Below are 25616 nucleotides of genomic sequence, written 5' to 3'. Positions count from 1 at the left end.
GCTGGAAATACCTTGAACGAGGTCAATCCAAATCAGACAATAATTGCAGAATGGGTATAAATGGGCAGACCTTGGAAAAGACTACATTAGACGAAATAACAAAAGAGATACTACTCCGCAGACACCATCCAAGATTAGCGCAACACACTGATATAGTATCATTCTTATTGCAGTGCAACATGGACATTAAATTCGTAGGGTCAGGAGATGCAGCAAAAGCGTTCTTGTACTATGTTACTGATTATATAACAAAGGCATCTCTACCAGTTCATGCAGGTATGGCCGCGTTGTCGTATGCTGTAAGTAAAGCGTACAGCAAAATGTCCGCAAATCAATCAGAAATATCAGACAATCAAACAGTGGGTGCCATCATAACAGCTGTTAATAGTATGATGGGCAGACAGGAAATATCACAACCACAAGTAATGAGCTATCTAGTAGGCGGAGGCGACCACTACACATCTCACAAATTTGCTATACTCAAATGGCACAGTATAAGAAGGTTTTGCATGTCTCATCACACTAAATCCAATCAGACGCCCAACAACAGCACATTAGACGACGTAAGCAATACCAACGAACAAGAAAACGAAGAGTCAGTTGAGTTAAATATGGGTGACAGAGACATAACGGCGTCCAACCAACGACTGGACTATTGTTTAAGACCAGCGAACGACAAATTCATAGATTTGTGTTTGTATGACTTTGTAGCATGGGGTATCAAACAACGGTATACCAAAGAAATGTTACACATTGAAACAGCAGTACGTCCAGGATCATTCTTAAACGACGAGCACCCTGAGTATTTCACCCATTATATGACAATCAGAAGAAAAAGTTGTATACCAATTATACTAGGCCCTTCTATTCCGAATCCATTGAAGTCTGATCAACTAAAAGATGACTGGGCAAGGGACATGTTACTCCTCTTCAAACCGTGGAGGGATATATCAGATTTAAAGACCCCATCAGAAACATGGACAGACGCATTTCATAACTACGAGATATCAATGAAACTAGAACACACGCGCATCATACAGAACATGCAAGCTTTGACAGAATGTAGCGAGGCCCGCGACGCACACAGGCAGCGCAGACGTGGAAAAACATCCGAGGATGTAGTGTCCGATGAAGTACAGGATATAATATTAACAGACACGGAAGGTAATACAGACACCCTCAACCCTAACGATGTATACTCTCCAGATCCCTTCCAATGCATTGAAAACCCCAACGAAGACTTTACAACAAACTTACACGACTCCATAGATAACATAGGAGAGGAAACTTCAAGATTTCTAGACATGTGTCTCCCACTGGATACAACGGAAACTGCTGTGGACACGGAATATCAAAAATCAGTTCCAGTAAACCAACAAACTCTAACATCACATGAAGTGGATGATCTGTTAGCAAGCCATCGCGCCATCATGAAATCAAAAAGAAAACGTGCAATGCTACATGAACCCGACACAGACGACATAACTACGCCACCCAAACGATATCGCAATGGGAACTATGCACCTATTGCCAAGCAAGCTATACTCCAGGATTTGTATGATTTAAGTCATAATTACAATTCAATAACAGACACTGACACCATGAACAACATCGCAGAAGAAATGGGACTTTTAAATAACCCAGAACAGCTAAAGGCGTTCCGAATCATCGGTAACCATATCATAACCGACAACAAGGAACAGTTGCTGATTCATATTGCAGGCGTTGGCGGTACAGGTAAATCCCATTTGATAAAATGTCTGATTATGTTATTCGAGCGCTTGCATCGCAGGAATGAGTTATTATTAGGAGCACCGACCGGAATAGCGGCAGTGCTGATCGGAGGACAAACACTACACTCACTGATAGTATCTCATGCAAATCAGTCACAAGCAAAACCCAATAAACTTAAACTAATTCAAATTTGGAAATACATAAAAACTTTAATAATAGACGAGACCTCAATGATAAGCGCAAAATTCCTCAGTGAAATCTCTATCAGAATTAGGCAAGGGAAAGGAGATGACGTCGTTAACAGCAATAAACCATTCGGAGGAATTAATGTAATATTTATGGGCGACTGCGCACAACTAAAACCCCCTCTACAAAAGCCATTATATGCAAATGAATTGGTGAAGAACCCGTCTTTTGCAGAAGCTCGGAACGTGTCAGGACCATCACAACTAAATGGCGCATTTCTATGGAGACAAGTAAAAACAGTGATACAACTAGTCAAAAACGAAAGACACGCAAGAGACATAAAGTATGCCCTTTTTCTTGATAGACTAAGATTGGGCCTCTGCAGAAGTAATATTAACAATATTAAAAGTGACAATGAACAGTCAGATTACCATTATATATATAACAGACTTATCCAGAAACAGGCTTCTAATCCAAAAACACTAGCATTGTTCAGAGATGCACCTATCATTGTAGGCAACAAGGCCGTACGAGACATCCTGAATGCCAAGCTAATCAAGTACCATTCAACAAAAGCAAATATATCACCACATATATACTATTCACGAGATGAGAGACACAAAAAAAGGATTACAGGTGAGTTCCAACAGATATTATGGAGACTACCTTCAACAAAAACAAACGACGCCCTTGGAAAACTACCTCTTTTCATTGGAATGAAAGTAATGATAACAGAAAACATTGCATTCGATGATAAAATAGTCAATGGCACTGAGGGTATAGTCACAGACATAAAATATGAAGTGGACGAGAAATACCGTCGATACTGCAAAGCTGTGTATGTACACGTCAAAGGTTGTGGAATACAAGTAGACGGGCTAGAAAAAGATGTTGTTCCAATTTTCCCTTCTTCGACTTCAATAGATGTTAAATACCAAAAGCATATCAAATTGTTTGACAGCTTTACACGGAAACAAGTCCCACTAATACCAGCGTATGCGTACACAGACTATAAAGGACAAGGTCGCACACTTGATAGGGTAATTGTTGATTTATTAACGGCAAGAGGTCAAGGTGCATATGTAATGCTCTCCAGAGTAAAATCCATATCTGGATTACTAGTTCTACGATGGTTCCCTGAGAATAAAATATACAATCGGTTACCTGAAGAACTGCGCAACGAGTTAAACAGACTGGACAACATAGCGAAGTCCGACGTCGAACAATCTAGACCAATCTAGACCGAACGAGACCACCTATTTCCTTTTATAGAAAAATGCTACCACCCTAAACCTGGACTTAAAGAGTCCAGGCACTTATCAATTACTACCACAGTTCGGTATAGGGGGCACCTTCTGCTTATGCCAACCACTATTCTGTCGTTACCTCCAGAAACCATATACGAGATAGGTCTGCAGGTGCGCATACTTTTACAATCTATCATGCCAACGACTGATGCATCTATCTGGCATTGAAGCTAGATACAAATGATAATCGATCTCTCAGCCTAGTTTCCCAGTACATCTCATGCTCAGTTGAAGCATTGGTTCTTGCTAAGCTTTTCATTGACATCAACACGGTGTCCTTTGAAAAGACATATCATCAGCTCTCATCGATTGCTTCACAGCCGACAAGAATAGTCAAGCATGCACGAGACGTGATAATCTACAACTCGTACTATGGCGTATCTACCGGCTTAGACGAAGAGAACCGGTTTACTGTCTTGTTTCCTACTGTTATGTCGTTGCTGTCAAACGTTCGTTCCCTCTCGTAAGTCCATCCGCTGTCCACCTATGCCAAAGGAACATTAACAGTGACCATAGATGGTACACCTGTCCTGGCGATTCCAAGTCGAGTGTCGAGGCCATTATGGACCAAATAGGCCTCAACCCTCGTATCGAAGCTTCCTTTGATTGCAGTGGCGGGTGTTCGGCTTTTTTCCCCGCTCAACTGGGTTTGATTGGAGGAAGACACTCTTTACGTCTTACGAACATCTTCTTGACGGGTCACCATGCTGCTGCAGTTGCGTCTGCGGTGGAAAAGGTCGTGTCGCAAAGTCCGGCTATGACCTACTTGGATATCGATTCGGGATACTACGCCGCCACGGTGGCAGCGCCGTCTCTCCACGACATCCTTCCTAAAGATACAACTATTCCACCACTTCCCCTTGAAAGTCTCCGTCTGCGTTGTATGAGAACCCTGTTGGATGCTGAAACTCTATATCACCTGCGCTCACTGAAATCCCTATCGATTCATTTCAATCTTACGACGTCGACTCATGGCTCTCACCTTTTTCAGATCTGGGAAACTTTGAAGAATGAGTCCATCTATCTGACCAAAATAGACGTGAACCTCACTGAAGTTGATGATTCGTTGCTCGACTATCTGGTTTCATATGATGGGATTGAACAGATCATATTCGATAACAGCGCGAGGTTGTGGAGCCACTCTGATGAGTCCGTCGCCAATAGATTCTTTGATGAAGTACTTCCCAAAGTTGCCCGTACCTTGAAAGTTTTGAATTTGGTGACGATATCTCTTGGAGCGTGGTGTTTTGGCAGGCATAATGCAGGAGCGATTTCGCAATGCAAACATCTCGAAGAGCTTACAGTCTCGATTGTTGATATCGTTCAGAACCATAGCAAAGGCACTTTGGTATTTATTAACTTTACTTTTTCCCTCATCTATAAGCCCTAACTCATCGCTTTGAAGGATTTACTTGCCCAAACTGTTGCACAACTTCCAAAATTACAGATTTTGGATAAGAAGAACGTTTCGTTCGTACCTCAAATAGGATAGTGAATCACAATGAACTTTTTCAACGTTCGTCGTGCTGAACTTTGGCTGAATTAGTCTGAGGGACTTCGTGCGGGAACCCTAAGAGCTGTAAGTCCTTTGCTGAATGATTCATGTGACCTAAACACTCCTAACAAAGGCCTAGACGATAAAGACTTACATCATATGCGTTCTAGTGCCCTCATCATAAGAGAGAATATTGATTGTGAATTTGGGGATGAAAGCATCGGGCTCTATCGGCCTAAAAGTATGTTTTAGAGTCTAGATCAAGTACACATTGGAGTTCTAAAACGTTCTAACAAAAGTACACCTGTTCTGAATAATAGAAGTCGCAAGAAGGTCGTTGGAAGTTAACGAGCGTCGGCATATCGAAGGCTTGGGGCCCTGGGGCGGTACCCAATGCCAACGGATGCAAAAACTCACGTGTTTCCTAGAATCCCCAATTCGGAAACGTTTCGCCTTGGATTTCCAAAACATCTCCGTGACAGAAATAAAGTAGAGCCGGCTAGGAGCATCTTACCCAAATAGGCCTTATACAAACTCCAAAAGACCCCAAGTTCTACACAACTGCTGACTTTTTGCCTGAACATTACTCTTAATGAAGCGGAATGCCACCTTTATTATGCGAAATCGTGTCAATTGTCGGTTGTACTCGCTTGTTTGAGGTGCAACGGCAACCACGTTTGAACGTTTGACCCGGTGTGGGGCATTGGATTAAACTGGGCGGAAGGAACTTGAATTGGGACCAATGACCACCTGAGAGTATTTGCTCACAAATTTCTCTGCACGGAGTCATCATGTCGCAAGATGAGCCCTGGCTTGGCGGCTCAAAATCCTGTCCATGGTCCGTTGTCCTAATAAATATGCATTCATAAGACGTATGTTTCGCCTCTCACTCCACATACCCTCATGCTCGAACTTCTTTCCCTTCCTCCAGAAATCATCGAAAAAATCACCGAATACGTGAGATATTAATGTGTTGTCTCGTCATTTTCTCAAACTGACACATCTCCTTCATGGCAGCTCGGTGGAACACACAAGAAAACCGTGCGCAGAGTGTGCAGATATCTCAATGAGATCGTTGAGCATCAGCTATTCTCCAACATTGTCTTGAAGTACAGCAACTACCAACCCGATTTGATTTGCGAACAGCTGGAGGCCCTGGCTTCGCGCACAACGACTGCTCGCATTCATGCTCGATCGTTAGAAATTCGAGGTTTCAGTCCAGATTCACATCTTGGGGCGCGTTCAAGATCGCGGTCTGTAGAACGCAATCGTAATTCACGGTCTCGTAGTCGAGGGCCGCTCGCAGAGGCGCATTCAGTCAACAAGGGGCTACTCGCACATCTCGGTCAAGCTATTTGCTCATTGCGAAAGGTCCAAGAAGTTTGGTGAGCCGGTGCAAGTATATTATGTTGGACCAGTGTCTAATATATTATCTATCATCTAGGTGGCACGTTGGGATGCATGATCCTGAATGGGTTCAGATCGTCGTGATGGATTCCCTAGTCTCCCTTCCTGCCCTATCCGAACTCCGGATATCATTAGGAGGTGGTACAGCATCGTCCCTGAAGCTGGAGCAGTTGACCGATCTCCGCAAAATCACCATCACTGGCTCTTGTCTTCATTATCGAAGAGATGTCGTCTCAGGCCTTCGCACTCTTATCTCCAACTCTCCTCGCCTTACGCATTTGGATGTCGGCCACAACTATCGATCAGACGACAGTGATATATCGACTCTTCACGATCTTCTTGGAGCAGTTCCGCCAGCTTCACCTCTGAACCTCAGCCACCTGACGTTACGCGGGTGGTGTATACGCCTCGACGATATCACCTTACCCCATCTTCGCAGTCTAGTTTCACTATCTCTTCATGTCAATCTCGACACTCGCACATTTTCGCCATCGGACCTCGACGACTCAGCACATGAAGAACTTCTTCGACGCACAGCAGCCTTCAGCTCCTCCACGGAAGAGATTTGGGATACCCTAAGAGAGGAACGGATTTGTCTGAAGGAATTAACAACAGACGAAGTCAACGACGCGCTTCTTGACTACCTTTCCTCCTATTCCGGGCTTCAAAAGCTCACCCTGACCTCCGCGACCGCCCACAGTGCTAAGAAGTCCGATGCCCTTGCCATGAAGTTCTACAGAGATGTCCTTCCAAAGCATGCAGGCACCTTGGTCAGTCTTGATGTGTGCCCCGTTTACGAAGGGAAATGGTGTTTTGGGAAACACAACTCCTCCAGCCTCCTCCAATGCACTAAACTGTCGAACCTCAAAATTCACATCAACTCCGAGGATATAAATCGAGCCAAGAAACAAGATGTTGTCGTGAGTTTTTTGAATCCAAATCAAATTGTCCAAGTTTTACGGCTTGCTGATTATGTTCTTTTTTCAGTGGACGTTGCTTGAAGTCGCTGAAGATCTACCTAATCTATCTCAACTCTCTATTTCCTCTGCCGATTCGGAAAGCAATCGTGGCGGTCGTTCGGGCAGCAATCCATCCATTGGTCACATTTACCGCGTCAATAAGGAGATCTCCCAAAGTGTCACGACGTTCGGTCCTCTCGACAGCGTCGGTGTTTCAAAGATTATTACAACGCCTGCAAGGGACTATGTCGCTAGGTCGGATAAGCAAGCAGGAGATGGATTGTGGTATCGCTCTTCGATGAGTCAAGGTAGTCATCTAGAGTTGTAGGCCTTTATCCTTGCGGAACACCCTTTAAATACCCTAAACCAACTCAAAAACAACGGAATGTATATTGTAGAATCCTCAACCCAAAAGTCCAAATCAAAGACACAAAGCATAGCGACGGACAGTATATTTACAACACAATGTATTATAGAACATCAAATCAAACAACGTGTTACAAAATAGAAACAAGTCCAAGTATAGCAAAGAAACCGTATTTGACAAGCGGCATTTCATTCTGAAAATCAAAGTAAGGATGATAGTCGAAGAGACCTCGGAAACAAACCGACCATGATGATGGAGGCATATCCAACGTACGGGAGGAACCTGTATACGAGGAAATATGACTACGGGATTTTTACATTGCAAGAAATAAAATCAAGTGCTTACCAACGGACTTTCCCAATGATATGTTTACGCTGAAGTCCATCGAGCCCATTATACAACTCAATATCATCAACATCATTATTGTCTCCCTTGGTCAAGAGAAGTTGGTCCCGCGCATCGCCTTCACTTTCCGCTTGCCATGTCTTGTATTGTGGCTGAACAAACCACTTCACATCACCATCGAGAGGATATCGAGCGTCGTCATATTCCCTTTCAATATCAAGAGCCTGCATTACACGATGGACAATGGGTATTTCTGCGCCAGGAACACTGTACACCACAATATCACCGGTCTTGTACTGGATAGTACGAGGATTAGTCAAAAATAAAATATCTCCTCTATGGAAAGCCGGTGCCATGGAGCCACTGGACGTTTAAGAGCAGGTATTCATAAGTTTAAAGAAAGTGTGATTAAAATATGTAATGCACCTTAGCACGACAACCAGAGGGGATTGCGTGTTTGCTAAGACACCAATTCCTTTATAGAGTACCAGAACGGATATTAACGAGGTAAGAAATGAAAGGCCCTTAAGCAGGATCTAGCCACATGATTAGAACGGGTACGAGACGCTAAAAAGGGGCACGCACCTGGCGCAAAGTAGGCATGATTGGAAAGATTTCCAAAGGCAAATATTATTCAAACGGTTGGGGAGAGAGGGAAGCAGTGCGAGGCCAGATTCTATGCCGTTTATAACACCCGTGCCGTCGTTCTCATCTTGGGAGACACCTGGACTGACACGATACGCGAACACGTAGCTACACTCAGGGTAGTATACGCGATCACGTGATAAATCTGGGGGGGATACAACATTTTATTTTAGTGAGTTTCTGAGTCCGATGCACACCACAAGAAAGAGACCAGGGAAGCCTGAAATGCGCAGAAGAATGCTGAATCACTTACATTTGGTATAAATAAATTACAGATATTTTCCAAAATTTGAATTCCTCGAATTAAGATTGTGCATCGAAGGACCCGTTTCCATTCGATTTCGAAGGCGAGTTGGACTGTGCGTTTCTCGACATCTCTTTTCTGACCTCGCTCGACCATTTGAAGAAATTGCACTTGTATTGTGGATCGACTTGATCCCGTGGTCGTTCAGAATAGCCCTTGTCATATCCTGGTCCGACAGAGCTGCAAGAGGAATGACAGTTCAGCATCAACAATTGAGAGACCTAGCAAAAGAAAATATCGGCGGCAAAGTATAATCTAACATACCGAGAGCACGTGAAAAACTTCTTCCCTTTGTTTGGCCCGGGCTTATTCACGGTGTACTCCTTGGTAGGTTCTTGATGGACAACGCAAAGAGGAGCCTGTATAGGCGCAAGGAGGGTATTCCACGCCTGTTTAAAGTTTTGTTCCTTGTCTTTTCTTACGCTCTTCGCCTTTCCGTTTCCATTGGTACTTGGTGGTGAAGGTAGGCGAATCGGCGATCTCATTCGTCCCTTTTTATACCTCTCAGAGACGGATGATCCTTCGCCTTGACTTTGCTCTGAGGATGGGTCATCTGGCGCAATATTGCCTTCGGACTGCGCCAATTGCAGAGCAAAACGGTAATCGGCATCTTCATCCACGTCCATGCTCGCTGCCGCTTTCGTATCCGTGTCTGGTGTGGCGGAGATGTCTACTGGGGGGTTCATATCTTCAGCGTCGGATGATAAGGAAACACCCTGAGAGTTGGTCTCGGAATCTATGGGTACTTTCTCCTTCCCTTTGAGCTGTTTGGCCTTCTCTTTCTCTTTTCCTTTCACCGACTTCCCCCCCTTTGTTGAGTCTGGCTTCATTTCTGACAGAAACGAAGAAGAAGATTTGGAGGAAGACGACTTGGAGATTTTTGCTTTCTTGACAGGAGCGATGATGGCGGCGAGGTCTCTTCTACGTTTTGACATCTTCTGAGGTTCTTCTGGAGCAACTGCAGATTTTGCTGTGTCCGATGAGGAAGAGGCTGAGTGATCTAGCGTCGGTGGTGGAGAGAGTAACTGTTCTCGACTTTGAGAATCTGTTTCACTGTTTGTTGATACTTGAGACGTCCCAATCATGGGTGCATCTGTAGCAGTTTCTGCTTTATCTTTCTGAGTAAGGTCATGAACATCGTTTGGACACTGAGATACGGCAGGCGAAGTCGTGTTTAAGTTTGACTTATTGTTCGTTGCTTTGGGCGGTGGTCTTGGTTTAACTGTTGTCGTTAATGATGATTTTCTGGATCTCGATGCAGGTGAAGCACAATCCATTGCTGACATTTCAACATCAGTATCCTGAGAAGCAGATGCGGGACTGGCTGAAGCCTTCGGCGTAAAAAGAGCTTTCGTAGATTTCTGTGTCGCAGTGGTTGTAGGCACACCAGGCACCTTCTTCCCAAAGAAATTAGAAAGTAACTTCTGCTTGTACTCTTCCCAGTACTTGGCTGCAATACGCGGCGGGTCGGCTGGAGCGCCTGTTTCCGGAAGAGGAGGTGCACCTAAAACGTCTTGAAGTTTTATGGTTGTTGGTGTCCCATCGCTAAAACGACTAGAGGTGGTAATGATTTCGTCGTGGAAATCGACAAACACCGGACAGTGATCGCTGCCTTTGATTTCTGGCTGAATGTCTGCAGCTTTGATCCATGGGACAAGGCCAGGGGTGATGAGGATAAAGTCAATACGCGTGCCATAGTTGCTGTCGCGTGCAGATATCTTCGTGTTCCAGCCTATATTTTAAGTGGAAGTTAGTATGGCGGCCATGATTGGAATAAAAAGTAGCGTGAACGCACAAGTGTACATCCCCTTCCTATCTGGCCAAAACTTGCGAACGATGTCTACCAATTTGCCTTTTCTGTTCCCGGATTCGTCGCCCTCCTGCAATATCAAATCTCTCATCCACCTGCGGCTTTCCTTGCCCCAAAATCCCTCCTCCCCCTCAAGCCCCTCCGCCCATCCTTTCTCCACCATGAGCTGACCTTCGCAGTGGTCCTCAATTGCCGCGCATGCATTGATATCGCCCACTAGCATGACCTCCCGTCCTTCTCGTATAAGACAATCAATGCGTGTCTGCAGCATGCGATGGTACTGCATCTTGAAGATGTCCCGCTCTTCTGTGCCGGTGCCATCGTTGGGACAGTACGTATTGATGAGCACAAAAAGTCCCATGTCAAGAACGACAGCGCGACCCTCGCTGTCAAGCGTTTTGTAATCTATTGTTGCCTTTCTCCTTTCTTCATCTCCGCCTTCTTCATTGCTAAGGGGAATTGTGACATCTGGAGGATACATTCCCGCGCCTGAGACCTTCTCTTCAGAGGTAAGTGGCGGTTTTGGTTGCAACAGGCCTGTAAGGCCTTCTTCAGCTTTGAGTGGTACCGCACAGGTGCGGCGTGTATATACGGCACATCCAGAGTACCCGGTTTTGCGCAACGGGAAGGAGAAAAAGGAGTCGAAAGAGGGCGGGAGAGCGGTGGCCTTTTGCAGGGCTTGTCGGGTAATTTTCATCTCTGTGGACCGTGTAAGATATACAAGAGCAATGGGACGAAATAGTGTTAAGTACCTTGAAAACATATAATGTCTGCCTCCAAATGGTTCAATATCTCGTCAAATGTTTTAAACGAATTCCATCTAGAGGAATGGTCATGTTAAGGGCGAAGGAGATGTACGACCGGAATACTCACGGGTGATATTGTGGAAGCGTTCGAACACCATTCTACATCGCGCAGACGTCATTCCTGTTGATATCAAAGAGAGAAAGTGCATGAAAACGTACGATATTCCATGTTACGACGCGCATACTCGATTCATGCCTCTTTGCGCTCACTCAAAGGTTGCTCCTTCCAGAATTTTGTCCTAACTATTCAAATCCTCAAAGCTATCTTCCACGTGTGAAGTCCGAGTATATGCCCTAGGTCTTCTACTGGTTTCTGGTAAATTTGTGAGAGCAGGGTTACCCAACGACCTAATAGTTCTTGGTGTAGTAGCAGCTGAGAGCGTGGTATTCGAACACTTTCGCCGGGAATTAAGTGGATTAGAGATAGATTGTGAAGGTGTTTTGCATTCCTGTAGAATATAAATCCCTTCAACGGTTGTTGAAAGAGTGGACGCGTTGTCTAACTAGAAAATATGTTTAAATGGAGTCGGGATGGTGCCAGGATGATGGAGACTTAAAACATTACAATTTGAATCAGACCACGCAGTGTTTGGTTATGCGTGCCAATAATAACATTCACAATAGAACCCGATATTAGGGTTCTATCAAATTTAATTTCTTTGTACCTCACTGAGCACTCCTGCCTCACTCTCATCCTCAAATGGGTCGTTTACGTCGTTCTCGAGCCCACCATGCGCGGAGAGATGTTCAAAGAGGTGCCAGAACACGAGTAGGCTGATATGCTTTCTTATCCAATCTTATGTTTTAATGTTGGTTAAGGTCAGGACTCGCGATTTGGATATGATCCAACTTATTGACCTGGATCCAAAAGTGAGTTGCTCCCAAACGATTCGGGTCTTTGTACTCAAAGATGCTTCTATGTATTAGAACAGAGCAGCTCTAGAAGCACAAGCGATTGATTACGAAAAACCTGGTCTTGCTCAACACTACTGCGTCGAATGTGCAAAGTGAGTCATTCTGTAGCGCAATTCCATTAGCCTCTTCAACTTTGTTGTTCCTAGATACTTCGAGACAGATGCTGCTCTTCAATCCCACTGGCGTAGCAAAGTGCACAAAAGACGGCTCAAGCAGCTTCGTGAACCTGCATACACGATCGAGGAGTCGGAACGTGCAGCTGGGCTGGGTCGAGAGAACAGGCGGCCTCAGACAGTATCTTCGACGACGATGGAGACGGATATGATGGGCACGGCGTAGGATTATGTATTATATGTGTATGGAATATGTCTTTTCTGGTTTTGAACGCTAACTTTTTAATCTCGGAAGTGTGGGCCTCTATGAACGCCTATTTTTTAAGTTGGAGAAATCATGTTTTTCACTGATATCACGCCACACAGTCATTGCCAACTGTACCTTTCCAGAGTTCGATTCCGACATATTGCTGGCGCGAAGAACAGTATATGTGCTCCTCGCCTCACGACATCTGATGACGTTCCCAGAAAATAGACTCGCGGAGGCCGCCCTGGCGCAGTCCTTGCTTCTGCTAAAGATGCTGAAATCGCAAGAAAATTGTGCTGGTCAGGCGATCTGAAATGGGCGTTGGCCACATTCCCTGTCCCAATTGTCTCCCGATGAATATACAGTCCTAGCTTTGCAACCCTGAAACCTGCTGCAATCGCCTGATCATCGTCCTGTCGACCATTGCCAAACTGACCCATATCACAACGTTCAATTCCTACTGTTGTCTTCAAATTCCAGTCTGATAGCAACTGATGTTTCCACTCCAATCTCACAGTTCAATCGATCTCGAGACTTGAGTACTAAATCTGTTACAACAGTTTACTCAAATGTCTGAATTTAGGGCAATGTGATTTCCTAACAGGCGAATGTACAGGAATACAATTATTTCTGTGTCGAAATGCATTATCCACGAACCAAGTAACCCTCAGTTAGCCTCTACAGCGGCGACCAATACATCAAGGGCAGCAAGCTGACCCCAAGTCGTAAACCCACTAGGCTGTGGGCCAAGCCAATTTGCCGAATAGTCGTTCCCAGAGCTCGCAAGATCCAGTAAGGCATTGTACTGATGAACAGATTAGTTTACTATGTTTCCGAGGGACCGACACGTACCTGCACGTCGACATAGCTGTGGATCAAAATCCTGAGGGCAGAATTCTGCGGGGTCCTTCTGAAGACTTCAAGTAGTCCTCTAATGAAGATGGCTGGAAAGAGGTCATGTGTAAAGAAAATTAAGGTGGGTGTAGTCTATACGTGCCTTTAAACCCAACTCCATCGTTGTTACTATCCGTATCTGCTCCTTCGATGATAATTCCATTGGAGCCCTGCCACGGTGCATTTTTTATAGCAGCCGCAGCGGTCGTCAGCATTCTGCATGACCGTTACATGCAGCAGTTAGAAAAAACACGGTGAGACACGTACAGTTGCTCCCATTGACTGTCCCCCGTAACATTCGCAAGCACACTCAAGCCTTCGAGAAACTTTCCGCTGTTGTATGTGAACAGCCAGCTTGCGGGAGATCGAGAGCAGTTGTCTCCGTCTTCTGTGTCCAAGAGGATGCCGGGATTCGATGCAGAAGATGTGGCGATGTTATGTGCTTTGATCCAGTTCGCGGCCATGGTGGCGGCGGAGAGGTATTTAGTATCGCGAGTGGTTTCATACAAATAAGACGAAAGTCTGTCTGATGATTAGCGCTATGTTGGTTACGCATTTGTGGCGATACGTACGTTAGGAAAAGTCTATCAAACAATTGTTGTTTAAGTTGGATCATTCCGGACGATGTAGTGAAATAAAGCGCTTACCCAGTGGTTATAGAGTTGATAGCCGTATCATCCGTTGTCGGGCGCTAAGAGGTCGTAAACGTTAATTAAATTAATCACCATTGCCAATGCCTTTGATTACGCACCCAGAACACCCCACCGGCCATGGTAACTAAATGCTAATTAATGGCAAATGGCAAATGGCAAAAAAGTATACTCACCTCCATCACAAGTCCCGGCAAGCGCAAAGCTCTTGAAAGGCGTCTTTCCGGCCTGTGCTTGGGCTGGGGTTATCATGCTTAGGGAAGCATCCAATTAACGCATATAATGCCACATTTATGGTTGCAAGACTGACTAATTGGAAACAGAATTCCAAGTCGCGATAGAGTTATTTAAGAGCTCAGTGTCTCCGTACGACTTGAAAGCGTAGTGCGCCGCTTGTGCCCACCACCTAATTGCCTATCAGTACGGCGGGTACAGCACAAAAATTGGGCTTTCTCACAGAGCGTCGTCGTTGAACTAATGATTCGATGATAAAGATATCATTATTGGATGCAAAAGGGCACAGCAATAAAGACACACCCTAGCAATGAAACGTGTTAGTTCAATTTGACAGAACTATGCCAAACGGAGGTCTTACCCAAACTGATCGTAATTCTTGAACAGACCAAAAACGAGCTTCAGATTATTGACAACAATATTTTTATTAGTCGTCGTCTTTGCAACTTGGTCTTGCAGTGCCATGGCCGAGAACACGTTGGCGGCCTGCCAGTAGCCTATTCCTGTATTATTGCACATTGATATCATCACACCTGCATGACCAAAGGTGATCAGGAATGTACCATTGAACTGTCCAGTAGAGGAATCGAGCTGCGGAAGAATGGTGTTGATTGCGTTCTGTGATATGGAAATCCGTTCCGATGTCGGTCTTGAGTTGTTGAATTTCTATATCACACGACGATGTTTATTGCGCCTGAAAGGATTATCCAAGCTTTAACGTACCCTCCAGCTAAGAGGTACCCCCAAGTCCTGTGCGACAGACATGCCGCAAAGGGCAATGACTATAACATGTGGCAGGAGTGCAGCAAACATAGATTCCTGTAAAATGGTGTTGCCAGACTCTAAGGCGATTACAAACGTATAGGAAACTGTTGGAGGCGAGGCCAATCGAGCACATAAACCCTTTTATATGTTGACAGAACCGCCCAGAAGGAATACAAATAAATAAGCCAAAGAAATACGTCACCTTTGAAACGCCAACATACACGCTAGAAAGGTACCAAACAAGGGTGTCACAGTATATGGCTCGTTCGAGGTCATCAGCCTGAACAGCCAGGTTATTCATGGAGCAGTTTCCAAGGCAGCACATGGTTTCACGTTCGCACTGAGCGCTGGCCGGTCTGGTGTCCTGTTTGTGTCTAATTTTGTGAATCGGACACGGAGAATTCGCAAAATACATGCGATTTGAAGGGAAAGAATATCCAAAGAACGCGATATTCTTTGACTGAGGTACACCTGATCAAGAATGCGAAGCAGAAAGGAAGGCTACAGCCATAGATCCAGCATCATGCGCCCAAGGGATGGTATGAGATTAGTACTTTAGTTGTAACAGTCCTGCAAGTGTTTATAATGAGTTAGGTTCCAGTGAAGCCGTTAAGTGTGCGCACCAAGAAGTTGTTGGATAGCCCCCTGGTGTTGTTAGAGGTTGAAAAGTGGCCCGCGCGTAGTACATATAACAGGTACGAGAGGATCAGATGGTTTTTGCATCATGAAGAATTATTTCTGAGTTTGCTCTTTTGTTTTTCATACCCTTGCGATTTATGATAGCGTCCCCATGTAAGTAGAAAATACCTCTGCGAATTGATCTGTGCCTAGTCAGTCAGCAAGTGGTTTGTGGGTGATGGCCTGTGGAAGGATGGGGGTGCCTGGCGAGGAAACTATGCCCTTTTGCATGCTAACCAGCGAGCCTATGTGGGACTTAGCTTCACAGTGGCACAACTGCGTGCTGCGTAAGGGATACGCGGAACAGAGGGAAGCTCCAGGCGTTCCTTGCTGCCGCGTACCTCCTCTTTAGGGCTGCAGACCAGTGCCAATTGGTCCTTTAAATTTCCAGATATAGTTATTTATGAAAAAAGGCCCAAATTATCTGATTACGGAAATATATTCCCACGGCCCAAAATCATCCGTGCATACCCAACGAAAGACCCGCGCCCAGCGACCATCGACCCCCTCAACCCCAAGATCCTCAAGCACACGACGAGATGGTGAGTCCTTGCTCCTCCAGGCGACAGACATGCGTCCACGGAATCCACGAAGGCAGATTCAGCGGGATGGGAGGGCAGGAAGGGATGGATGCGGTTGGATGAGTTTGGATGGAGTTGTGATGATGAACAAGTTTTGGGCGATTGGGATTGTGGGACTGAACTGCTGCTCGACTGAAGACTTCCGGGACAATGCTTTACTTCGCTTTCTTCTGCTGGAATGGATGGTTGAATTGTTGCTGACTTTGTTTCGTTTGTTCTGTGGTTATGTCGTTTAGACGAAAGGTGCGTTCCATCTGAAGTGTTTAAACTGTACTGGTAACTTAATTCGCGTTGTCTAGGTACCTCGTCCTTCGGGTATGTTACTTCTACTCTGCGTCAAAATGTTTGAAGAACTCACCGCATGCACCTTTCTCGCCCTCGTCGCTCTATAGTAAGAGACACACCAAGTCCCACACCCTTTGCAGGCGTTGCGGCAACCGTGCCTTCCACAGGCAACACAAAAGTATGGGTTAATTTTCGTCGATTTTACAACATTTCTGATTCTGGTGTTCTCAGCTTGCGCCTCATGCGGATACCCTTCTGCTAAGATCAGATCTTATGAGTGGGGTCAAAAGGCCAAGCGCAGAAAGACCACCGGTACCGGAAGGATGAGGTACTTGAAGGACGTCTCAAGACGCTTCAAGAATGGCTTCAGGTATGCAATATTTATTTTATCCCATTATCTTCAACCTAATATATGCCTGTTACAGAGAGAACACTGTAGCCAAGAAGAGGGTCACCGCTAAGACTGACGCATAATCGTGTACACGACTCTTTCACCCCCTTCGCAGAAACATGTCACCTACCAATCCTCCTGAACATGTCACTGTTATTATGCGACTCTAGGCCCTTTCTACTTCATTTCGCAACATTCCAAAATAAACCATGATTTATGCTCTGGTGGTTTACGCAAGTCGTTTGGTGTGACAATCTTGGGCTGCCATTGCACAAATTCATTCTGTATGGCTGCTGTCGTCAATGAAAGATAGGATATGATTCATTATGATTCTCGGAATTTGTAAGTTTAAGGGTTCACTAGCTGGATTATACATAATAGGGCAGGTCAGAGTGGACGATTCAGCGACGCGATTCGGAGGCGATTCTGGTCATCAGAAGCGTGGGAAGACGCTGAATCGCCTCAGAATCGGAATCGCTGAATCGACTCTAAACTTCAGAATCGCAATTCTGCCTCTATGAATTCAGTCTTAAATGATTTGTTCCTCTTAGAATCTCTAGTTTCTGAAGCAAATTCAAAGCCTCTTAAGGATGTTTCCACTATGTGTGTTGAAAACATTGAATTGATCAGAATCCTCCCTTCTCTTTGTGCTTTCAGAACACGGAAATTAAGTGAATACAGGAAATATATTGGTCTCAGCAGCAATCGGTCATGAATATTGAATATTGAATCCTGACCTGAATCGTGTCAGAATCGCCTCTAAATCGTCCACTCTGACCTCCCCTAATTATGCCCCCTGCGACCGGTTTGGGAGTCCTGGGTTGGTCTTGGGGTGCGTATTGCTTTTCCTACTTGCTCGTGTGATTGCTCAGTGTTTTTACATTTCATTACGTTTTACCGCGGCTATCGCAGTCGATAAGATAACCAAATAGAGTTTTAAAAACATGAATGTTCCACGTTTCTTTACGTTTAGGCAGACCCTTTCCTAATAACCGCGAGTCTTGCACCTGAATAACCATCCGTGATCCAGTTGCTTCCACGTAGAGTCCAAAGGTCATGGGATCTGGGGACTCCGGGGTAATTGGCATTTCCCCACCGGATGTGGGGAATGATGGGTGGGTGAATTCGATTACCTCCAGTACGTCCTTGAGCTTGAGGGTCCGGCCTTGTGATATTCGACCCTACAGGGGCTTCTGACATCATTACATTGCCAGGTCAGTTATCCATCGGTCAGTGTATTAGTTCTATTTTCCGTGGCTTTCTTACATTGACCCTTGACCGAAGACTGACGCCGTTGACCCTTTTCGGCTGAGCGGACAGCCCTGAAAAACGCTGTTATTCACAGGTTATCAGTTCTATAGGATCCAGTAACTTGAAACCGACTCGGACTAACTATCTGGATCCGAACCGGTGAGTCAAAAGATAAAAGTAGGAGGTAAGGACGTGTAGTGAATCCGCGGTCGAGTTTCTTTGTCCTGTACATGATACTAATCACCACCCATGATGTCAGTATGAGTCTACATTACAGCCGGAGCTAATATGTACATGCAGAGAATCGCATTTCCAAGTTCAGCGCCCGTTGAGTATGGAATACCTACTTGGCTCCTGCGAGATCCGGAAGCGAGCTCTGAATACAATCGAAAGAGAACGACTTTTACGAAACTATGCGAGTTCTAAGGCCTTGATAGCTCTTCTCGCCTCGTGCACCGTGGGTTTTTAACTTCGCTAACCACGACTGATTTGAGATAATGGGTGTCTTCGCCGACTCGAGATCAATCCTGATTTTGGCCAGGGATTTACTAACGTACATCAATGTGAGTAGGGCGTGGACTAGGACAATTTTTACTGCCTTAAGTTACGCATCTCTTCGGCTGCGAATTTTTAAGGGTGCTGATGTTCGTCGTCAAGTGTTTTGGGGTACTTCAGGACACTCATTCTGCTCGTGATCATATGCAGGCTTTGATTGTCCTGTTATCTACCATTATATGGACGTGTTCTTTCAAATGTATATATTGTTATTTCACTTCCAGGGACCGGCTAGGCAGGCTTTAATAGCGCTTTCCACGTGCCGTCAATGCGTACAGTAACAACGCAGGAGGATCCACCATCCTCTGCTACATATCTTCAAGGGCTGTAAACAATATGATTGACTCTGTATATCTTAATTAATTGCATACTGGACTCGTTAATGAGATATATTAATGTTAATTCACAAGAATTGGTTTATGTATGCTTCAACTTGTTCTCCACGGAAAAATAGGGGCTTTCGCGTACCTACATGTAAGTCACACCCTAAATAAGGGATCCTTTGCCCATTCTTAGCAGTTCTTAGCTCATCCTTGGCCCCTTGTGTTAAATGTCGCTAAACTCTCATTTCCACCAAACCAATAGCCAATTTCCAATGCGTGTTATACCACCCTCGAAATCTCCTAGAATCTCCTCCGCTGATTTGATAAAGGGATTATTTGCCGCGATGGGGAAGTGGTCCAAATATCCCGCGCGTTGGCTCGGCTCGTCGAGATGGTCAGCCCGTTTGGTCACTGGGTCAATATGCATTCATCAGGTCGTTTGTTTGATTGCTGGCAGGCTTTGCGCGCTGCTTAGAATGCAGACGCGCATGCGTATGCTTGCGCTCTACGGACGTTGGTCATTTGAACTGGTTCTGATCTTGCGATGCATCAATGGAATGGTTTGAATTCTTATCTGATAATTTATAATTTCGATGAGCCTAGGGAGGCCTAAGAACGGTTCTGTATCGACGGCCTTTCAGTCGATTTGATTAGACTTATCTGATAAGACGGGATCCGTATCCGCTAGCGCGGAAGTATCTGGCACGTTCTACCGCGCTTACTGTCCTTTACAATCCGAGCCGGTTTGACTGCACTTTTAGACCATTGATGAGGCAGTAGAGATTAGATGGTGGCTTTAGTCAAGACTCAAGGGTCAGTGCATGGTTGCATGCAAGTTTTCGATCCGTGCTTTATTTTACGTCCAAATCATCAGTATCGGCATATCTATCCGACGGAGGCGATGAAAGCATGAACCCCAACCTGTGTCGAATTCAATCGATTGAACGAATAAGAATATAAAGATACTCTTAGTCCAAGCTTCAGAGACAGGCACTTCGATGTACTTAGTTGTGATCAGGACATACCATGAGGCTGATGCAATGTGGTCATAGGGATGTGTTGTTCTTAGATTTCTGGTATTCTTAGATTTGATTGACAGAGTGTCGCTATATCGTTCCGGAAGGGAATCAATATCAGCCTCGAGGACTTGCACTCAAGACGCCCCACCTCAATCGGATCTACATACCTACTCTGACCGTAAATTCACCTTTTCTCACTCGGGGTGGGTGGTAGATGTCCGGACATCCTCCCCAGGCGGAGAGCAGAAACGTGTTCGATGCCACAAGCAGTGCGGTGTGCATCGTAGGGTATTTCACGCCGGACATATTTCTCACCGATGCAGCTATATTTATCTAGGTAAAAGCAGAAGTACTATGTTAAACAACCCTCCGCGTCGATATCGGAAGGCGTCTGACGGAGGCTATCATCATGATTATCCACGATCTCTGACATGTCAATGGAGCCGCGATTTCGGAAATTAGCGTGCGCTAATTTTAAGATTTATCGACCAGCGCTTTAACAATCTGCACATTGCAGCATCCTGGTTGTTTTTCTGTTATTAATTACGTACGTGCATACTACATACTGTGCGCAGCGCAACTCCCCCTCAACCGTAGAAAGTTTAAACCCTCGGTGGATATGTTTTCCAAACGAGAATGGAAACATAAGATCGCGCAGCCTCAGTGCAAGTTGCCGCCCATTTGAAGGACCCGTCACGACATATGAGTCCCCTTCATGCATGAGGGCTTCGCCTCGAGTTCTTCTGGCAGTTTTGGAAGGGAGGCTGATGGGATGACGATGCAGATCTTACAGTGACTATAAATAGCCTGTCAGAAGTCGCAAGTTCCTTTTTTCGCTTTTTGCTTCCAATTTGACTCCGTAAAACTCTATCCAAATGGGAACCGATTGACATGAGATTAACCGGATGTGGACATCACGGCCAATTGTCGTTTGTGGTGGTGCTATACATGATACATACGATGGCCATGATGGGACATTGGGATTTTCGGAGTTGGTGGGTTTGTGTCCGCGTCGTGTCAGTGCACATACTTAACTGCAGGTGTCGGCGTTTTGTGTCCGATACTTCGACCTTACCTGTGCTTGATTCTGTATAATTAGCTGGATGCACAACCAAAACCTAGATCACTTTGTGATTTATATGTGAGGGATGAGAGTGCCGTGCAATCGGAAGCGCCTCATCTGCAGATAGGCGAGACTTGGGTATTATGTTTATCTTTGAGTTGCTACTGCGTGTACTACTAGCATAATCATTGTGAAGGGCATTGCAAATACAATGTTTCCAGCTGTGGCAACATCTCGCAGCAAAGTGGCATAACAGTTTCTGATCGAAAAAAAAATTAAGAAGGCAACGTTGATATGGCAAGGGGTCCCAACGACTTGGAGCAGCTTTGGAGCACTTCCTCGTACGGTCTTTACTTTTTAGAGGCAAATGGGGGAGTGATATTGCGTAGAAACGTGTATCGTACAGTGCTGATAATTCCATTAGATTAGATTGGAGCTTTAAGTATATTAATGACGCAGACACGAGCGAACAATGGAGCGCAATACTATATTATATCGCAGGATATCAGACAGTTCATCCATATCAGCCTAATAGTACCATGACAATTGACTTAGGAGTCTTGAAAACCGCACGTCTCTGAGCAAAAACGTTGTTATAGCGAGGACCTAAAGCCCAGTCGGAGCATTTTCAAAACACATTTGACGTATTATACCGGGGAGCAGGCGCGATGCGGGTCCAGCAACGACGGTGATCGTTGATGTGTAGATATCTTCTTTGGATTAGATCAACTTGTCTAGATAGTTTTTACAGTTTTACATGCGAATACCACGACGCACTGTCTTTCAGCTATAGCCGGACTTATTCCGTATGCAATAAGGTAGTTTCAGCACTAATGAGAGGTCCTGGCTCAACCCCTATATCGAATATCCCTTTTCTTTTCTCTGAGGTTAATTGAATATACTGTGATACAAGTTAGAACCATCGTCCTACTCCATTCCTCACCGACATAATCTCAATATATATCTCACAATGTAGTTCACCGCCAACAAGATAAACTTTTGTATCCTGTTCAATTCAATGCATTATATCCCTTCAAACCCAAACTGAAAACAATTACACCTGTCACTTAAAAGTTAAATCCATACCCACAACCGAGATGACGCACACAGTTGAGAACACACATAATAAATAGCAAGACAAACCAAATGTTGACTTTGAGAGCCGAAGACACAGGAGGGGGGTCATCATCATACCATACCACTGACAATAGTGTAAGTGTAAGATGTTCTTCCTGCGAAGTTCGCAAGGCGCGAGTCATGGGACTGGGCCTGGTGCCACGAGTCCTGATAAGATCCGCCGGGTCCAGGGATCATCACCGCATTGAGTTCGGTGCATCAGTGCACCTGCATGCGAATGACAGCGCGGGGTTATTTTTATCTTGAAGTTGCTGCTTGCTGCTCCCTTCGCTTCGACATTGTAATGTTCTTGAATTCGATTTCGACTGACTCCTGAGGCGGTGTGAAGTTCTGACTTTTTGAAAGGAGCAGTGAGAGATATCCTTTTTTTGGGATGTTGATACTCGAACTCGGACGACTGCGCACTGGAACTTGCGGAGCCGGTATGAATGCCTCTTTCTGGGTTTCTCAGTGTGCCTGTCGTCCGACGAAGTTGGACTCGAGAGTGTATCTAAAAATAGAACACAATGTCGAGTTCGAAGCGCACGGGATTCAACATCATGGTTCACCTCAGCGTGAATGAGTCTGAGCTCTGTGTGTGCGTCGAGTCTGACTCGGACTCGGACTTGGAATCGGACTCCGATTGTGATGTGCGGAGCGGGAACGGGTAGCGATATTAATATTATAAATGTGAGTAACTTGAAGTTGAAACCGCGTGGATGTTAACATTAACATCGCGTTTTGGTGTTCCTTCGAGAATCGAGACTATGAATGCCGGGGCTACAACGCACCGTTTCAAGAAATCCAGTCTGTCTATGCGTCGGATGTACGTGTGACTTTGTCATGAGTAGTCTGTCTGATAACCCAACAGGGTTGATTTGACTGACCGCTGAACTTGATTGCTATAATACGATTACGGTGGCGAGTGGGCGAGTGTATACGTATACTCAATGTCATAGGTGGTAGGCGTCCGTATCTATCGGTGCATGTTGACGCTACCAGATTATCATCGCTGCCGCATTTTAATATATTATCGATACATGTACTATGTCCTTTGAGTTGATGGGATTAGTAGTTATTATATATATTTGTGTGCGTGGTGAGGCACTGGAGGTCTGGATTGAGTCTGAAGGATCCGGGAAAGTCATCTAGACGAGTCGTCTGGGATTATACGGGAGCCAGAGATAGACAGAGCCAGAACTAAAGCCAGAACTAGAACCAGAACTAGAATCAGAGCCAGAGCCAGAGCCAGAGCCAGACTGCTGGGTACTGGGTGCTGCGTATCACACCCCACGAGAACCAGAGGAAAGAACCAGGGGAGACAATGACAATGACAAGACAATGGCGAAGCTAAAGGCAAAGGCAAAGACGAAGGCAATGGCGAATGCGAAGGACAAGGCGATGGCGGAGGTTAATGGCGACATAGAACTGAATACATCTTATCTGAGTAACTTTGAAGAGGAATACGGCTCGGAGAGGAGGGGAGTTCCGCGGAGATGGAGAGGGAGATGTGCATGTGCATGTGGTTGGAAACAGACAATGGAAGAAGATTTAAGAGACTGGTCGAGTGTGTGTATGTGGTCTGGCCTTTTGGACTCTGGAGACTGAATTCAGACGCGTTGAGCTGTACGCGAATTAATAGGCGATTCAGGTATACGTTGCGAAATTACTGGGGCTGGCTAGGTTACAATCGCGGTCCTGGCACCTGCAAAGCGAGATTGTTGTCAATTGCCAGACCGGACGTGAAGAATCTGGAAAATTAAAGGTACATACCTTAGAAGTTTGTTTGCCATAGAATGTTACTGTAATAGATATGACGCGGGTTTAAACTTGACTTTGACTTTCCGTTCAACGTACATCAGTAACTTCAGCAGTTACATGTGTGAACTGGGAATCTAGGATCTCCTCTAATGCCGGTATACGGGTTGTTCACTGAAGTGAATTGATCCTGGATCATTTGTTTTGCATCATAATCAAGTCATCATCATGGTAATTGATAACTGATGTCAACACTCGGATTTTGGGGGTGGTGAGTGTGTCAGTGTGATAGGTCGGATGTACGCGTTGGCCCGGGTGCGATGATTTTGGATGTACGAGGGATGATGTGGTGTTTGTAGAGTATGGCGCTGAGTAGTATCGGCTGGAAAGAGAAACGAGCGTACTACAATGAACGGACAAAAAAGACTCACTTTCAGCTACGTCTAGCTCTGGGACTCGGGAGCCTTGAGGCTCGCAAACCGCATCAGTCCTGAGTGCTTACGATATGACAACGGCAATGCCGCCGGGGTAATGATGGCGCATTTTTCGTGGGTTCTCATGAACGTATTCTCTCATCCGTGAAGTTTAAATCGTTTCTTGGGAAGAAGAAGATCAGCTTATTTTATGAATCAAGGTTGTGGTTGTGGGGCTTGGTCTTTTTTCGTCCAAGTCATCAACGGTTCATCTTGGAAAAAGTTGCTTTCTTTAAAATTTCTGATGTCTGATGTGATGGTGGTAGCAGGGTCGTTGGGACCTGTACACTTTGTTTATCTGTGGCGGGGTAAATGCCTTAGTGGGTAACTGCCATATTGGTATTGGAACGCTATTAGCGGCTAGTGGGTTGCGAATGTGTACGTACATGCAATGATACATATGTATATGAAAATTTTTTGGAGAGAATTTTTTGAACGGTGAACTGTGAAGTGCGGCACGATGCGGAGGTTTGTCCGGTGTGTGTGTCATTTAGAATGTCATTGTGGGTTGGCGGGGAGTTGGGAGGGCAAAACACTGTCCACATATGCAACTTGAAGTTATCGTACCACTAATTTCGGGGTGCAAAACCCAACAGACATCCGCCGCTAAGGTTTCGAGCAGGGCGGGGCTGTCGGTCTCGGAGCAGTTACCATGCTTTGGAAACGCACAAGTCAGGCGCGGTGGGTATATGTGGGAACCCGAGTGTAAGCGGACAAACGCTAATATGCGCGTAGTTAGCTGTGGTGATCATTTACTCCAGTACCTTACGCGTGTATATTCTGTGAGATTGCGTGCAAAACGCATCCTGGTACTACTTCGCCGCCACCGCCGCGCGCCGCACCTTGCTGAAGCGCAGAGATTAAATGAGGGATTAGAAGGGGTGGAATTAAAAATCAAGACTAGAATGCCAGAATGTTGATAAGAAGGGGTGTCAGGGAA

The 25616-nt window shown here is 45.3% G+C and overlaps 7 protein-coding genes across 7 annotated transcripts; 4 read left to right on the top strand and 3 right to left on the bottom strand.

Annotated features, from left to right (window-relative positions):
* Positions 1-179: 179 nt before the first annotated feature.
* On the top strand, positions 180-4801 carry JR316_0008506 (ATP-dependent DNA helicase PIF1; the record flags this gene model as incomplete). Its single annotated transcript, XM_047894220.1, has 9 exons — positions 180-299; positions 537-1737; positions 1954-2263; positions 2369-2960; positions 3266-3338; positions 3456-3690; positions 3744-4575; positions 4633-4718; positions 4774-4801. The coding sequence occupies 9 exons, from the start codon at positions 180-182 to the stop codon at positions 4799-4801; spliced, it is 3477 nt and encodes a 1158-aa protein (XP_047747535.1).
* Positions 4802-5625: 824 nt separating this feature from the next.
* JR316_0008505 (uncharacterized protein) lies at positions 5626-7416 on the top strand (the record flags this gene model as incomplete). The annotated part of the gene is made up of 4 exons (XM_047894219.1): positions 5626-5679; positions 5740-6107; positions 6167-7049; positions 7117-7416. 4 exons carry the CDS (start codon positions 5626-5628, stop codon positions 7414-7416), a joined length of 1605 nt encoding a protein of 534 aa, XP_047747534.1.
* A 169-nt stretch (positions 7417-7585) lies between these two features.
* On the bottom strand, positions 7586-8403 carry JR316_0008504 (Signal peptidase complex catalytic subunit SEC11; the record flags this gene model as incomplete). The annotated part of the gene is made up of 5 exons (XM_047894218.1): positions 7586-7648; positions 7701-7737; positions 7801-8163; positions 8227-8336; positions 8386-8403. 5 exons carry the CDS (start codon positions 8401-8403, stop codon positions 7586-7588), a joined length of 591 nt encoding a protein of 196 aa, XP_047747533.1.
* Positions 8404-8748: 345 nt separating this feature from the next.
* On the bottom strand, positions 8749-11256 carry JR316_0008503 (DNA-(apurinic or apyrimidinic site) endonuclease 2; the record flags this gene model as incomplete). Its single annotated transcript, XM_047894217.1, has 3 exons — positions 8749-8929; positions 9014-10481; positions 10545-11256. 3 exons carry the CDS (start codon positions 11254-11256, stop codon positions 8749-8751), a joined length of 2361 nt encoding a protein of 786 aa, XP_047747532.1.
* An 809-nt stretch (positions 11257-12065) lies between these two features.
* On the top strand, positions 12066-12619 carry JR316_0008502 (Zinc finger protein 593; the record flags this gene model as incomplete). Its single annotated transcript, XM_047894216.1, has 4 exons — positions 12066-12134; positions 12185-12235; positions 12293-12372; positions 12427-12619. The coding sequence occupies 4 exons, from the start codon at positions 12066-12068 to the stop codon at positions 12617-12619; spliced, it is 393 nt and encodes a 130-aa protein (XP_047747531.1).
* A 688-nt stretch (positions 12620-13307) lies between these two features.
* Positions 13308-15231, bottom strand: JR316_0008501 (uncharacterized protein; the record flags this gene model as incomplete). The annotated part of the gene is made up of 11 exons (XM_047894215.1): positions 13308-13445; positions 13493-13571; positions 13634-13750; positions 13802-14056; positions 14182-14225; positions 14286-14311; positions 14361-14437; positions 14495-14590; positions 14780-14921; positions 14982-15084; positions 15142-15231. 11 exons carry the CDS (start codon positions 15229-15231, stop codon positions 13308-13310), a joined length of 1167 nt encoding a protein of 388 aa, XP_047747530.1.
* A 1436-nt stretch (positions 15232-16667) lies between these two features.
* Positions 16668-17201, top strand: JR316_0008500 (60S ribosomal protein L37A; the record flags this gene model as incomplete). The annotated part of the gene is made up of 4 exons (XM_047894214.1): positions 16668-16685; positions 16742-16757; positions 16959-17097; positions 17153-17201. The coding sequence occupies 4 exons, from the start codon at positions 16668-16670 to the stop codon at positions 17199-17201; spliced, it is 222 nt and encodes a 73-aa protein (XP_047747529.1).
* Positions 17202-25616: the final 8415 nt, after the last annotated feature.

This window comes from Psilocybe cubensis, chromosome 7 (genome assembly GCF_017499595.1).
Source record: "Psilocybe cubensis strain MGC-MH-2018 chromosome 7, whole genome shotgun sequence".
Lineage (NCBI taxonomy): Eukaryota > Fungi > Basidiomycota > Agaricomycetes > Agaricales > Agrocybaceae > Psilocybe > Psilocybe cubensis.
This window is presented reverse-complemented; position numbering and strand designations above follow the sequence as displayed.